This window comes from Poecilia mexicana, unplaced genomic scaffold, assembly GCF_051168715.1.
Source record: "Poecilia mexicana isolate PSO_F unplaced genomic scaffold, ASM5116871v1 scaffold_9, whole genome shotgun sequence".
NCBI classification, from domain to species: domain Eukaryota; kingdom Metazoa; phylum Chordata; class Actinopteri; order Cyprinodontiformes; family Poeciliidae; genus Poecilia; species Poecilia mexicana.
Genome location: NW_028263378.1, coordinates 25,543,700 through 25,556,533, shown reverse-complemented (window position 1 = coordinate 25,556,533; position 12,834 = coordinate 25,543,700). Strand labels below are relative to the sequence as shown.

Here is a 12,834-nt window from a genome sequence, read left to right as displayed (position 1 = left end):
TATGGATGATTTGGGAGACAAACCCCAAGAGTTTCACTCTAAAGAAATGAGAGGAAGGCATCCATCACTTGGAAAACTCGCGTCATTATCTGAGAAATGATGGATTAAACAGTAACTACTTCTGATTTTTGTGAAGATTTGATTCAGCAGGTTAGCTTTTGGAGCCCATCTTCAATTACAGGGTCGTATCGAGACAGAAGAAAGTTGCAATAACTGTTATTTTTCCATATTTCGTTATCCGTGATCTTCCCTCTTGAAGCACCCAGCGGGAACACAGCACATGTTTAACAAACACAGTATGACGGTGAGCTAACACCTGAAAAACATGGATGACACACCCAGTGGCTTAAGCCAGACATCTTTAACACCTTACCATTACAGCTGATGCTCATTCAGGCTCTGGTCAGCTCCCGTTGTTTCTCCTCGGCTTGATGTTGTTTTTTTTCTTTTTACCAGCCTGTGAAATATAACAGCATATCAAAGGTGAGCAATCTTAAAAATTATGGGGAAAAAAGAAAAAGTCTGTGGGTGAAACTTTACCCACCTGAGCTGCAGGTCTGATGAAGGCGGTCTGATGATTTTCTCAAACAGGAAAATGGTCGGGAAGTCCCTGATTGCTGGTGTGGTGGTCCTTCTGGTGGCCACCGTGAGCCTGTTCTTGGGGGTCTTCATGGGCTTAGGGAGGAAAAATGCGCCTCCCCCCTCAGACTACTTCTACTCAAAGGCCGCCGTGGCTGCTGATGCAGGAAAGTGCTCAGAAGTGGGGAGGTAAGAGCAAAGCCTGAGCGCATATGTTGAGCTACGCGTGTGTGTGCTTCTCATCCGGTAAGTGCATTCTTGTGTTTCCAGGGACATTTTGAAGAGAAATGGCTCAGCTGTGGACGCTTCCATCGCCGCCCTGCTATGTGTCGGCCTTTTGAATGCTCACAGCATGGGTATCGGGGGAGGGCTCTACTTTATAATATATAATGCTTCCACAGGTGAGTGCATATCGCAGGTCAAGAGGTCACAAATGAAGAAAAAGTATGAGCGCTTTCCCATCCCTCCCCGCTCTCTGCCGAACAGGGATGGTGGAAACAATAGATGCGAGGGAGACAGCGCCCATGAACGCCACTGAAGACATGTTTGGCAACAACACCAAACTCTCTCGCACAGGTACCTACTAGCTGTGTGCTCACAGTGTTTTCCAGTGACAGATTGCATTTTTGCTTCTGTCTATCCTCTTTAATCTCCAACAGCAAGAGACTGATTTAGGGAGGACATATTCTAGTCTTAAAGTTATCCATCCATCCAGCTTCTGAGGAGTACTCTGTCTTCTGCAACATTCCTGTCACATCTCTTGCTCTATTTATAATAGGATCGTTAAAATAAAACAGCAGAAGGTGTTAAATATATGCAAGCAACAGTCCCTTGTGTGCTTTTACTTTAATCAGCAATGTTTGACAAAGACACGGCTTGTTTTTGCATGACAGGTGGATTATCCATAGCGATCCCAGGAGAGATCCGAGGTTATGAGATGGCACACAAACGGCATGGCAGGCTTCCCTGGAAGGAGCTGTTTGAGCCCAGCATCGCTCTGGCCCGTGACGGTTTCCCCATCGGGAAGGCTCTGGCTCACGCCATCTTTAAGAGCAAAGAATCCATTCAAGGAGACGCCAACATGTGGTGAGGGGGAACAGAAAGAGTTGGCTTTGACATTGTCTTAATAAGAAAAAGGAAAAACTGCTGCATTGTGCTGTTAACGTGAATGCTGGGTTCATGCTGTTAGAGAAGGAGTTGATTAGTTTTAAACATTGGTTCAAAACCCCAGTTAGAGAAGATAGTAGTAGGAGCCTCATCATTGTTCACCAACCGCAAATTTGAATTTGCAACAATCTGGTCAGAACCTTTTCCAACAGGAAAAATAAGATGGCGAAATGATTTTGTATAACAATGTAGGCTACTAGAAAAACTAGAGAGTAAATTTGAACATTTACATTAGCCTTTTAGCTGCTAAATGATTAGCTCACGTTAGCTGTGTTCCCACTTGCACCAAAGAATTGCTCATAAAGTCAATAGAGACGCTTAACTATACTGTGCAACATGAATTTTCACACCCAAACTGTTTGTCAATAAAAGTCTAATTACTATGAAGTTGTTGAGTTGAGCTACACAGTGCCACGGTAGTCAGCGCTCTCACCTCAAACAGTATAAAGTCCTGGTTTCCATCTCAGGTGAGGTGAACCTCCCAGTGTGACGTTTGTTCTGTCTCTACAGAGCACGTTTTCTACCTAAGCATTTGTAACTTCTCACTGGGTATCCAGCTTCCTCCCACGGCTCAAAAACATGCATGTTAGGTTAGCTAGACAAGTCACCAGTCCACACTGACTTCATTCAAAGTCTGGATGCTGAAAATCGTTAGCTAAGATGTTAGCTAACAGTTAGCTAGTTAGAAAATAGTCAGCATTTGATAGTTTAATCGAGCAAATGTAATGTGTGGTGGGAAGCAAAGTCTTCAACCCAACCCACTACCCTTAACAGCATCATTTTCTCATCTTGCCATTACGTGTTTCATTGTGTCAAATAGGTTCAGTGAAGTCGTTTCAAGTTTAGTTTAAAATGGCGGTCGGTCAGTAACGATGAGGCTCTTTCTACTCTACAAACCAGGTCACAATGTTTTGAACTAATGTGCACTGTAAAAAAAAAAACTGTAAAAAAACTGGTAAATGTACCGTAGAAATTTGAAGGAAGTTTTCCGTTTTTTAGTTTTACAGGTATTTCTACTGTATTTTCAATTTTACGCATTGCATCATGGGAACAAGAACCTTCGCGAAGCGCGAAAACTGGTCAGACGACATTTCAAGCTACCGAGCCGGACCCTGCAACATATATCTTTTGGACTTCGGTTGGATTAAGAGTTGGAGTTGCTTTTCTGCCACCTCCCTGGTAAAGTAAAATAAATAAGAACACTTTCTTTTCTATGAATAATATTTTTTAAATATTTGTAGTTGACTTCGTGAGACTCCTGGTGTGCCAGGAGTCTCACGATAATTTTTTTTTTTTTTTTACAATGCTGCGTTTGCTTGTGTATTATACAAGTAAAACACGGTGACTGCTGTATTACTATTATTTATTTATTTTACCGAACTCAAAGTACCGACCATTTTTTCAAGTCAAACTGAACTGGGCCCGTGAAAGCTAACCGTTCATGGCGTCATGCTACTTGTGTCTCAATCCTGCTTTTTAAAAAATATCAAGCTGCAGTTGTTTTATTTGCTAAACATGATTTGATGTCCCGATTGTTAACATAAAAGCAGGTTGCCATTTAACTTCGGTAAATATACTTTCGATGTCAAGTTTGGGGTTTTAGAATATGGGAAATGTCGCCTGGAGTAGGGGGTAGTTAGAGGTGATGGTGGGAAGTAGCGGGGGGGGGGGGGGGGAGTGTGGTCGAATGACGAACGAACGTAAACTGGGAGCCGGTGGGAGCTGGAGCAGCCGTTAGACCAGGGGACGGACGGACGGACGAACGAACGTAATGGGGGCGGAGGGAAACCGTTCGAGGGGACGACCTTAAGACTGGGGTGGGGACGGCTCGTGTTTCAGTTAGCGTTAAATTTGTTGCATGTTCGGTGCTCTAATCAGGCATGTTGAGATTAGGTTAGGTTGATAAACTGTTACAGTGGGTCAGAAGCTTCTTGCCTCATATAAATTGTAAGTCAGTGGATCGTACATACAGATAGTTCATTTTCCTGTTTCTGAAATAGGAATAAACATCACTGAGAGTAAATAAGTGACTTTTGCAAAAAAAAAAAAAAAAAATGCCTGCTTGCAAACTCATTATCGGTTATTGTAGCTTAGCTTAAAAACTATATAACTAGTACTGTTCTAAATTTGTTGTCAGAACAAATGATTTCATTTAATTGTTAAAAAAACAAATGATTGATTTAATCATTGGAACACTTGCATGTTTTGGTGTTTATATATTTTTCTCCTTGTATAGTTATTTTGTTTTCTCTCCAACAGCTGTCCAGACACTCCTGAACTTTTCCTGACAAGCAACTAGGCATCTTTATAATAGGTGTGTACATTTGTTTTTGTTTTACTCAACCTGTTAAACCTTTAGTTTAAATTAAGAAATGTGTGGTCTTTTCTACAATAATATAGACATAATGTTTTGTTGTATCTTTCTAATAATGTCTAACGCAGCACTGTAACTTATGATACAGTTTTTTTTACATATTTGTTGAAGCTGTCACTGTGTCCTGATATTGCATGAGAGATAATGTGTGGAAAAAACATGTAGCTCTTCTGTTAGCCAGTGCTAACTGGATTCAAACAGTCAGAACCAGGAGGCAGGTGTTAGCGTGTCAATCACAAACTCTTGTGGTGCTGCTCATCCCACTTCTCCCCGATCTCTTGCGTTTGGCTACGCTACAGCTAACGGAACCTGTCATGAATGTTGAGATTAGTTATCATGGACACCGATGACAGTGGATAAATGGTTTTCCTGTAATGGTAAATTGATTGACAGCGCTAAGACTCTCCTCCTGTTTCTGATTGGTTGTTTTTGGTTGGGAGTGGTGAATTTCTTCAGATGGAAATAGTAGCTCAGGGAGAGTGGAGGAGTTTATTTTCACAAATTATACATAACATAAAATCATGACATGGTGACTTTATTTTAACAAATATGTAAAAATTAGTGTATGTTTTTATTTTCTCAAGAAAATATTTGTGTACTTGTGTATGTTAGGGGTGCACCAATAAATCTTCCCCAAATCCTTAATTTTGAAGATTGGTGATCCGCCAGTACATGTGAAGGTGATTTCATCCACTGATCTTATCTACCTCAGCAAAGATCTAAAAATCAACCGCTTTTCTCTCCTGTTAGAGACATTTGACTGATAGACCGGCCCACCAGGTCATGTCTCCATGTTTGCAGTTATCAATAGTCACCCCACTGACGTTTTGCTGCGTTTAGCAATATTCAGACAAGACAATCAGTATCGGCCAAAATCAGAATTGACAAGTCAGATTTTAAAGATTGGCCAGAAATCTGCAATTGACACACTCCTAGTGTAAATTTTTTTATGTCAGAATTCATCAAAATTACTCAATGTTTGTGAAAGAGCTATTAGCAATTGGTGAGACGCTGATGAGCAAGGTGATGTGCTGCTGTAATGTAATTTAGAAAAAGTAAGTCTCTGTGTTAAACTTGAATATCCATTCTCTTTTTTTTTTTTAGAGTTTTTCTGGGCTCAAACCCTGAACGAGGTCGACTGACACGTCGCCGACGAAGGTGAAGAAGCAGCTTTGCATTCCAACCAGATGGCTCAATTCCCTTAATGAACTGAATGACTGGGAATCCATGGAAAGTTTGAGCCTTATGAAGTTTAAATGTGATTGATCTCATCAAACCTGGTGCACCAGGAACCTTTGCGAAGCACAAGAACTGGTCAGAACATTTCAAGCTCTTGGTAACTGGACCTAAGAGTTGGATTAACCTTTTTTTGCAGAACATAAACATAAAATGGACTGTTTTGTTATGTTCACAGCGACTAGAGGTAATGAGAGCACACACTCATGAATCCAGTGTCTTCCACTGTCGTTGGCATTAGGCTGTGTTTATGTATTTGATTTTTAACTGAATATTCATACCTGTATTTCATAAAAAAAAATATTTTGAAGTATGTTGGTCCTGTTTACAACTATGATTTTCATGATCCAAAGCAATTTTTATATGTTCCATGTTAATTAACAAAATTGTTTATTTGATTTCAAAGACTAGAGTCAAGACTGCTTTACATTTAATTTATAAGTTGAAAGTTTGTATAGTTAAATACAATAAATTAGTTGTGATGTACAGAAGATAAACATTAGCAAGAATATGTTTAGCTCTTAATGTATAATAGCAAAGGTTGGTTATAAAGACTAGATTACATCAATTTGGTCTTAAATTGCAAAATAAAGTCTGCAAATTGTAGAATGGTTTCATTTTTATATCATTTTGCATGAGCTACTTTCAAACTCAGTGTTTTGTGTTTTACAAATACATTTCCTGTGGACTTAGAAATTAGTTTTGTTTCAAAGTTATGTTAAGAATATATTAAATACATTAACTTTAATATATTTGACTCTATAATTAACATATGTTAAAAAATACAGACTTCAATGGCTTGGAAGACAAAAGTATTTGGAAATGTCCAAGGTTTTTTAAAAAAAGTTTGTGAATATATCAAGACAGAGTAAAAAGACAGAATTTCAGTTTTGGGTTGCCAAAATATTGGTAAATTTGACATAAACTGTTAAATTATGGAAAATATTTTGATGGAAATTCTGGAAGAAAAAAAACAGAAAATGACCTGGTAACTTTTTGCAGGATATTTTCAGTTTTTTTACAGAATTTCCCTCAAAAATTTCCTGTAATTTAACAGTATTTTAGTTCACATTTTTTCCGTAAAAAAACTGGAAAATGTCCTGGTAATTTTCTGCCAGTACATTTTCTGTTTTTTTACGGAATTTCCGGCAAAATTTTTTCCATAATTTAACAGATTTTTTTCCGTAATTTAACAGTTTTCTATGTTTAAAATTTAACATATATAAACTGTTAAATTATGGGAAAAAATCTGTTAAATTACGGAAAAAATTCTGCCGGAAATTCCGTAAAAAAACAGAAAATGTACTGGCAGAAAATTACCAGGACATTTTCCAGTTTTTTTACGGAATTTTTTTTTACTGTGTGTTTGTTTGGAATGATCCACCAGACTGAACCCAGCATTTGAGATAAAGTAATAATAACCCAGCAGTATTTTATGGGAAATAATCTGCATACACAGGAGCTTTTTCTCTACTGAGGCTTTGTGAGCTCAGCTGTTCCACATTTTCAGTCATGTCTTGCTGTCTCTAATTTTCTCTGTCTTCAGACACTTGTAACGTCTTTATTTTGTTGCTTTTTTTTTTGTCATTTTCACAGCGAGGTGTTCTGTGATTCTGAAAAGAGAATCCTGAAAGAAAATGATATTGTTAAATTCCCAAAGCTGGCTGAGACGTATCAGAGGATAGCGGACGAGGGACCTGATGTGTTTTATAACGGGACCATGGCACAAAGCATCGTCGAGGACATCCAGGCGGCAGGTGCTGTGCTCAGTGTGTTTACTTTTAAAGTGAAAGGAAGAAGGAATGAATCAAAACAGACATAGAGAAGCCCTGATGAAGTTGCACAAAGTCTTAAAAATAGACCTTTTATTTGAGTAGAATTAATTACAGATAGGAGGCAGAGTCTCATTTTGTCATCAGGGCAGCACTTGGTCTTTTCCTATAAGATTTCACAAAGTTGGTGTACACAGAGAGAGCCATCTTTCATTTTATTGCATACATTGTCCGGTGGTCTAACTTCTCTCTTACGTCTTCCTCTGCACATTTTCTAAAGGTTTCTAGTGTGGAGATTAAGACACCAGCAGAAGGTGGCTCATTTTATGTCTGTTGAACCATTTCTCTGTTGATTTGGTCATGTTTTAGTACACTTCCCAATTTTGACTAATTTCCATGTAGAACCCACCTTTATTTTTATTCAAAACATGAAGAGAAACAGATATACAACGTTACAGACCTTCAACAGTTTCCATGAAGCAGTTTTCCACATATTCCTCTTTGGTTTTATGCTAAGTCCATCTTGAGGAGTTTGTTATAAAAAGAAAAAAAAAATCTTAATGTTTGACCAAAGCACACTGTTCCACTTAAAATCCCAGTGCAGCTTCGACAACTCCACTCTTAAATTTACGATGAAAGGACAGAGTTAACTATCTGATTGGCAGTTCAGCAGCATGTTATGGCTGTTGCAAATATTTGTTGAACCCAACATATTAACTCTTTGCTGCAATTCTCTAAACAGCAAACTTTACTTCTCCTACTATCTTAATTTATACCCCCAAAAAACAGAAGGCGAAGGTTTGCTAACTGCGTGTCCTCAGGAACTTTGATTAACTTAAATTTTATTTATTTCTAAGAGATGACAAAATGTCCTAATATGAGATTTAAAAAAAATAAATAATAAATGTACTCAGAAAAAGGGTGGAATTTTCAACATTATTCTAAAGCAAACAATTTGCACAACACATACATCAAGAAGTAGAGTAAAAACAACTTGAAGTGCATCCTCAGCGCTTTCATCTGTGTTCCAGGTGGCATCATCACGCTCGATGACCTGCTGGAGTACCAGCCTGTGCTGAACGAGAACCCTCTGAAGCTGAACGTCGGGGAATACACCATCCACGTTCCAGACGCCCCCTCCAGCGGGCCCGTGCTGGCGCTCATTCTCAACATAGTGGATGGTGAGCAGGCCGGCTGAGTGCTTGGGCAGCCATGCGGAAGAAAGGATGTCAGGTTTCCCTAGGTCATCCCGGGAATGTTTCCCCGCCTGCTGTGGAGGCAGAAAACACTTGCGCTTGCCAGATAGAAATGCACCCTCACCGCTCCATCTGTTATAGCAGGGAAGCTGCGTTCCCAACAACAAAGAGATAGCCTTGAAGTATTAATGTTGCATAAGGGAAAACTAGGACATACCTATAGATTCACAACCATTGTAAGTTATGAAACAATTTCAGTAAAATGTGAATATTTAATGATATTTATGTAGAATAAAAAGCTAGGATAACACATTAAAAATTGTGTTTGTTACTAGGAAATGTTCACAAGTTGATAACTGGACTGATTTCCTACTTATTCCTCAAAATGAAAGTGATTCAATCTGGTTTAGAAAATCTATTCATTTTACACTTAAACTTAAAATGCATTTTCCAGTGAGGGAAAAAGTTAGGACACCCCAACCTTCCAATAACTAGTGTTGACACCTTTGGATGTAACACCTTCAGTGAGACTCTTCTTGTAGCCATCTACCAGCCTTTGACTTTTGAAAGTCAAAGGCTGAGCTGAGAGAGGTTTGCGGGGTTTCTTGCATGTTCAGATTTTACATTACTCTCAGAAACATCAGGGTTTAAACTTTGACTAGATAAAGAGCTTTCAAATCCTGTGTTTTTATCCAATTCTTGGTGGGTTTACCGATGGGTTTTGGGCGTCGTGTCTCCAAACCAAGACACTTCAGAATTAGTGTTAGGACCTTTTCCTGGAATGTTGGGTTTAGTTTATACCAAATATGTCCTCTGTTCTGGTGTCCAACTATTTTTTCTTTAAACTCATTTGTCCAAGAAAAAACAACAACAAAAGTCCTGGTCCTAGTCTACATTCTCTCCTCCAAGCTGCAGTCTGACCTTTATATCTTTCTTGGAGAGCAAAAGTTTTCTCTTCACGCATCTCCCATAAAACTTAAACATCTAAAGTTTCTACTTTGATCAAATTGGCACCCACTCGCATATGAACGAGAGTCGTCTGTAGATTCTGTAATAACATTTCAGTATTTTTTTGAGACTTCCTTTAGCATTTTGTGGTCTGCTTTTATGGTGAAGTTTCTTTGTCAAAATATGTTAGAAAACATATGGTTTGATATGATTTTCTATGTATATATTTCATTTTCCCATAACTGCGTAACTGTATGTTTCTGTTTTTGCAGGGTACAACTTCACGGACACGAGTGTCTCAACAGCCGAGAAAAAAACTCTGACCTACCATCGTATCGTCGAGGCTTTTCGCTTCGCCTACGCCAAGAGAAGCAGACTGGGCGACCCGCGGTACCTCAACATTACTGACGTAAGCTCGCCCAATTCATGCTTTTCATTCACGCCTTTCCAGTTTAACTGCAACATCTGCAGGCACAAGTGTTTGAGAGCCTCTCATCATCACTTCCGTCTATTTTCCTCTCTAACACTGACTTGTTTTTTTTTTCTCAGCTGATAAACAACATGACCTCAGACTACTTTGCTGACGGCATACGGAGTAAAATTACGGATGACACAACCCACCCGGATAACTACTATGAGCCTGAGTATTTTGTTCCAGAAAATCACGGCACAGCTCACCTGTCCGTCATAGCCGAGGACGGGAGTGCCGTCGCTGCCACCAGCACCATTAATCTATAGTGAGAGTCCTAAATGTTCAGCTTTTTAAGACACTTGATTTAGATAGATAAACAAAACCTTTCTAAGAGTTGCTTTTGCTTCGCAGCTTTGGGTCTAAAGTCATGTCTCGGTCCACGGGAATCATTTTCAACGATGAAATGGACGATTTCAGCTCTCCGTACATGACCAATGGATTTGGGATTCCGCCGTCGCCCAACAACTTCATACAGCCAGGTTTTACCAAATCAACCAATCACATTACGACAAACCTCAATGTGTTTTCTGGGCATTGTGTGTGACATACCAACAGAGCAGTGGATGATTGTGAGCTAGAAGAGAAAACAATCTTTTCAAGAAAATTCGAAAAGTCTGGTTTGAATTTGTGTACGGCCCCCTCTACCCTAGCACCCTTAAATCAAATCCAGGGAAAACAAAAGTCACCTGATCTCAAACGGAGTCCACCTGTGTGAAATGCAATATCACTGTAAATGCAACGGTTCTGTGGCGGCGACAGAGAAAACAATAGAGAGTCAACAGATTCACCTAGACTCAGGAACACAGCAGCAGGTCAGGGGTGAACTGGTGCAGAATGTGAAAGCACGGTTTGATGATAAAACAATTTCCCAGGCATCAGGAGACATCTAAAAGATGCAGTTTCTGACTTTGAGAATTGCAGTTGGATACCCCAGGTCTTTGGACAAAATCCAAATAAAACACATAAATGCTTGTCGTTGCAACATGACCAAAAATGCCAATTTTGCAAGGCACTGTAGAACCACTTTGTTTCTCTGTTGCAGGTAAAAGACCTCTGTCCTCAATGTGTCCAACAATCATCTTTGACAAAGACAACAGAGTGAAGATGGTCGTAGGAGCATCTGGGGGCACAAAAATCACCACGGCTACTGCTCTGGTGAGTACGACTCAGCCGCTCTCGTCTCCTGTAGATTCCCACTCTGCGTCCTGCAAAACTTATGTAATGTGTTGTGGTGGCAACAGGTTATCCTCAACTCCCTTTTCTTCAACTATGACCTAAAGAAAGCTGTGATGGAGCCGCGAGTTCACAATCAGCTCAACCCCAACATGACGGTGGTGGAGCAGGGCTTCGAAAAGGTGAGCCAGGCGTGGACGCAGCGTGCAAAACAACAGGAAAGAAAGGAAGCGCTAGCAGTTATGATACAAGGTCAAACAACCTTTCGGTAACTTCTATAAGGTAAATCTACAACTGTTGCAAAATGTCATAGCAAGTTTAGCAGCACTTTTAAAAAAGGCAGAAGCCTAAAATGAACTTTCTCCAAAAGTAAATAGAACTTTATTCGGTGCATTTATGCAGTGCAACAAGTATTATATATTATATTTAAGCATTTTTGCATGGTAAGACTGATACTTTAGCTTAAGATTCCCTCTTGAAATTTGAACTCTGTCTGGAAAGATTTTAGTTGGATTTGCTCTCAACTGATGTTTTTTTCTTTTGTACTTTTGCTTTTCTATTGTTTTGGTTTATTAACTTATTATGTTAAGGTATTTTGTAGATACCTATACACTTTATCCAAATTTTGTCGAAGGATTTAAGAAAATTGTTTGAAGGTAAAAACACCTAAAGTTCACAAGTTTGATGAAATATCAAAATTAAATAAAAAGTATCGGTATCAGTATCGGCGATACTTGCCCTCGTTTTACTTGATATCAGATCGATATCAAAATATGCAGTATCGCACGTCTAACATATAGCAAATATTCACATGCATATTGTGTGTGATAACAATATGTATGGTATTGACATACCATACATATGTGAATACATATTATATGTGAGTACAATAGGGATTCAGAATATGCTTCATTTTTTTCAAAAACATTATTGAAAAAAATGATTGTTTTCAATAATCCTACGTAACTCATTATTCGGTATCTGTGCAGAGCGTCCTGGAGGGGCTGGAACAGAAGAACCATGTGACCCAAACACTGAGGACTCCAGACTCCGTGGTCCAGGCCGTGGTTCGGCAGGGAGAGCGTCTCTGCGCGGAGTCCGACCCCCGGAAAGGAGGCTATCCAGCTGGATACTGAGCCTGTCCGGTTTCCCTCAGTGATCAGTTTCCACATAGACTCTGACAGAAACAGAAAACTTACGGAAACTGCACCGAGGAAGGAAGCTATGTTTACACTACAGAGACGCCGAAACATGGGAACTGACTCAAGCCTACCACCTGTTTTTCGGCAAAACTTCTTACATAAATTATTTTATTTTGTGGTTTAAAGTAAAGTAAGATGTCGTGGCTAGCATAACTCTCGGATGCTGGTCAGGAAAATACATTTTAGGGATTTAAGCAGAAGCCAAAGGTTCCAACTGGATCTATTTTCAGCCGGACAATCACTTATGAAACACCGCAGCTGTATTTCCAACGAACGCCTGATGAAACCATGTCAACTTTTGGTAAGTTGTCAATGCGGCGTTTTAACCTGTTTTGTAATAATAATAAAAAGTAATTATACTGTAACTTATGACACACTGTCTGGAAAAGAGGACTACAGGTAAAACGCTGCAGCGCTAGCAGGTCTGATAAGTCCAGCGCGAGGAAGTCTCAGGTGGTTCCGCCTTGAACCAAACCGGAAGCTCCACGTGTTGTTTTCTAGTCGACAGTGAAGCTGTTATTTCTTCATGTTTCATATCGTAAAGAGGTTAAGTGAATGTATAGCATCTTCCGAAATAAGAAAACATTTGCAGATATATTTTTCTAAACATGCATTGTTCCTATGCTATGTTTTGTTGCCATGCTTGTTATTAAAACATTGAGAAACAGAAATATGCATCTCATGTGAGAACTGAAGGAAAACGGAGACTGCATTT

The 12,834-nt window shown here is 39.4% G+C and overlaps 1 protein-coding gene and 1 long non-coding RNA gene across 2 annotated transcripts; both read left to right on the top strand.

Moving 5' to 3' along the window:
• The first annotated feature begins 595 nt into the window (after nt 1–595).
• ggt1a (gamma-glutamyltransferase 1a) lies at nt 596–12,790 on the top strand. The gene is given in 12 exon segments (XM_088009055.1): nt 596–768; nt 850–980; nt 1,066–1,155; nt 1,473–1,665; nt 6,953–7,113; nt 8,160–8,309; nt 9,545–9,681; nt 9,822–10,009; nt 10,096–10,223; nt 10,787–10,956; nt 10,959–11,099; nt 11,907–12,790. Coding segments are annotated over 12 exon segments (1,809 nt in total). The 3' UTR covers nt 12,054–12,790.
• LOC148157723 (uncharacterized) lies at nt 2,675–6,106 on the top strand. The gene is made up of 3 exons (XR_015764287.1): nt 2,675–2,925; nt 4,006–4,060; nt 5,225–6,106. It is a non-coding gene; the product is annotated as an uncharacterized LOC148157723 (long non-coding RNA).
• Nucleotides 12,791–12,834: the final 44 nt, after the last annotated feature.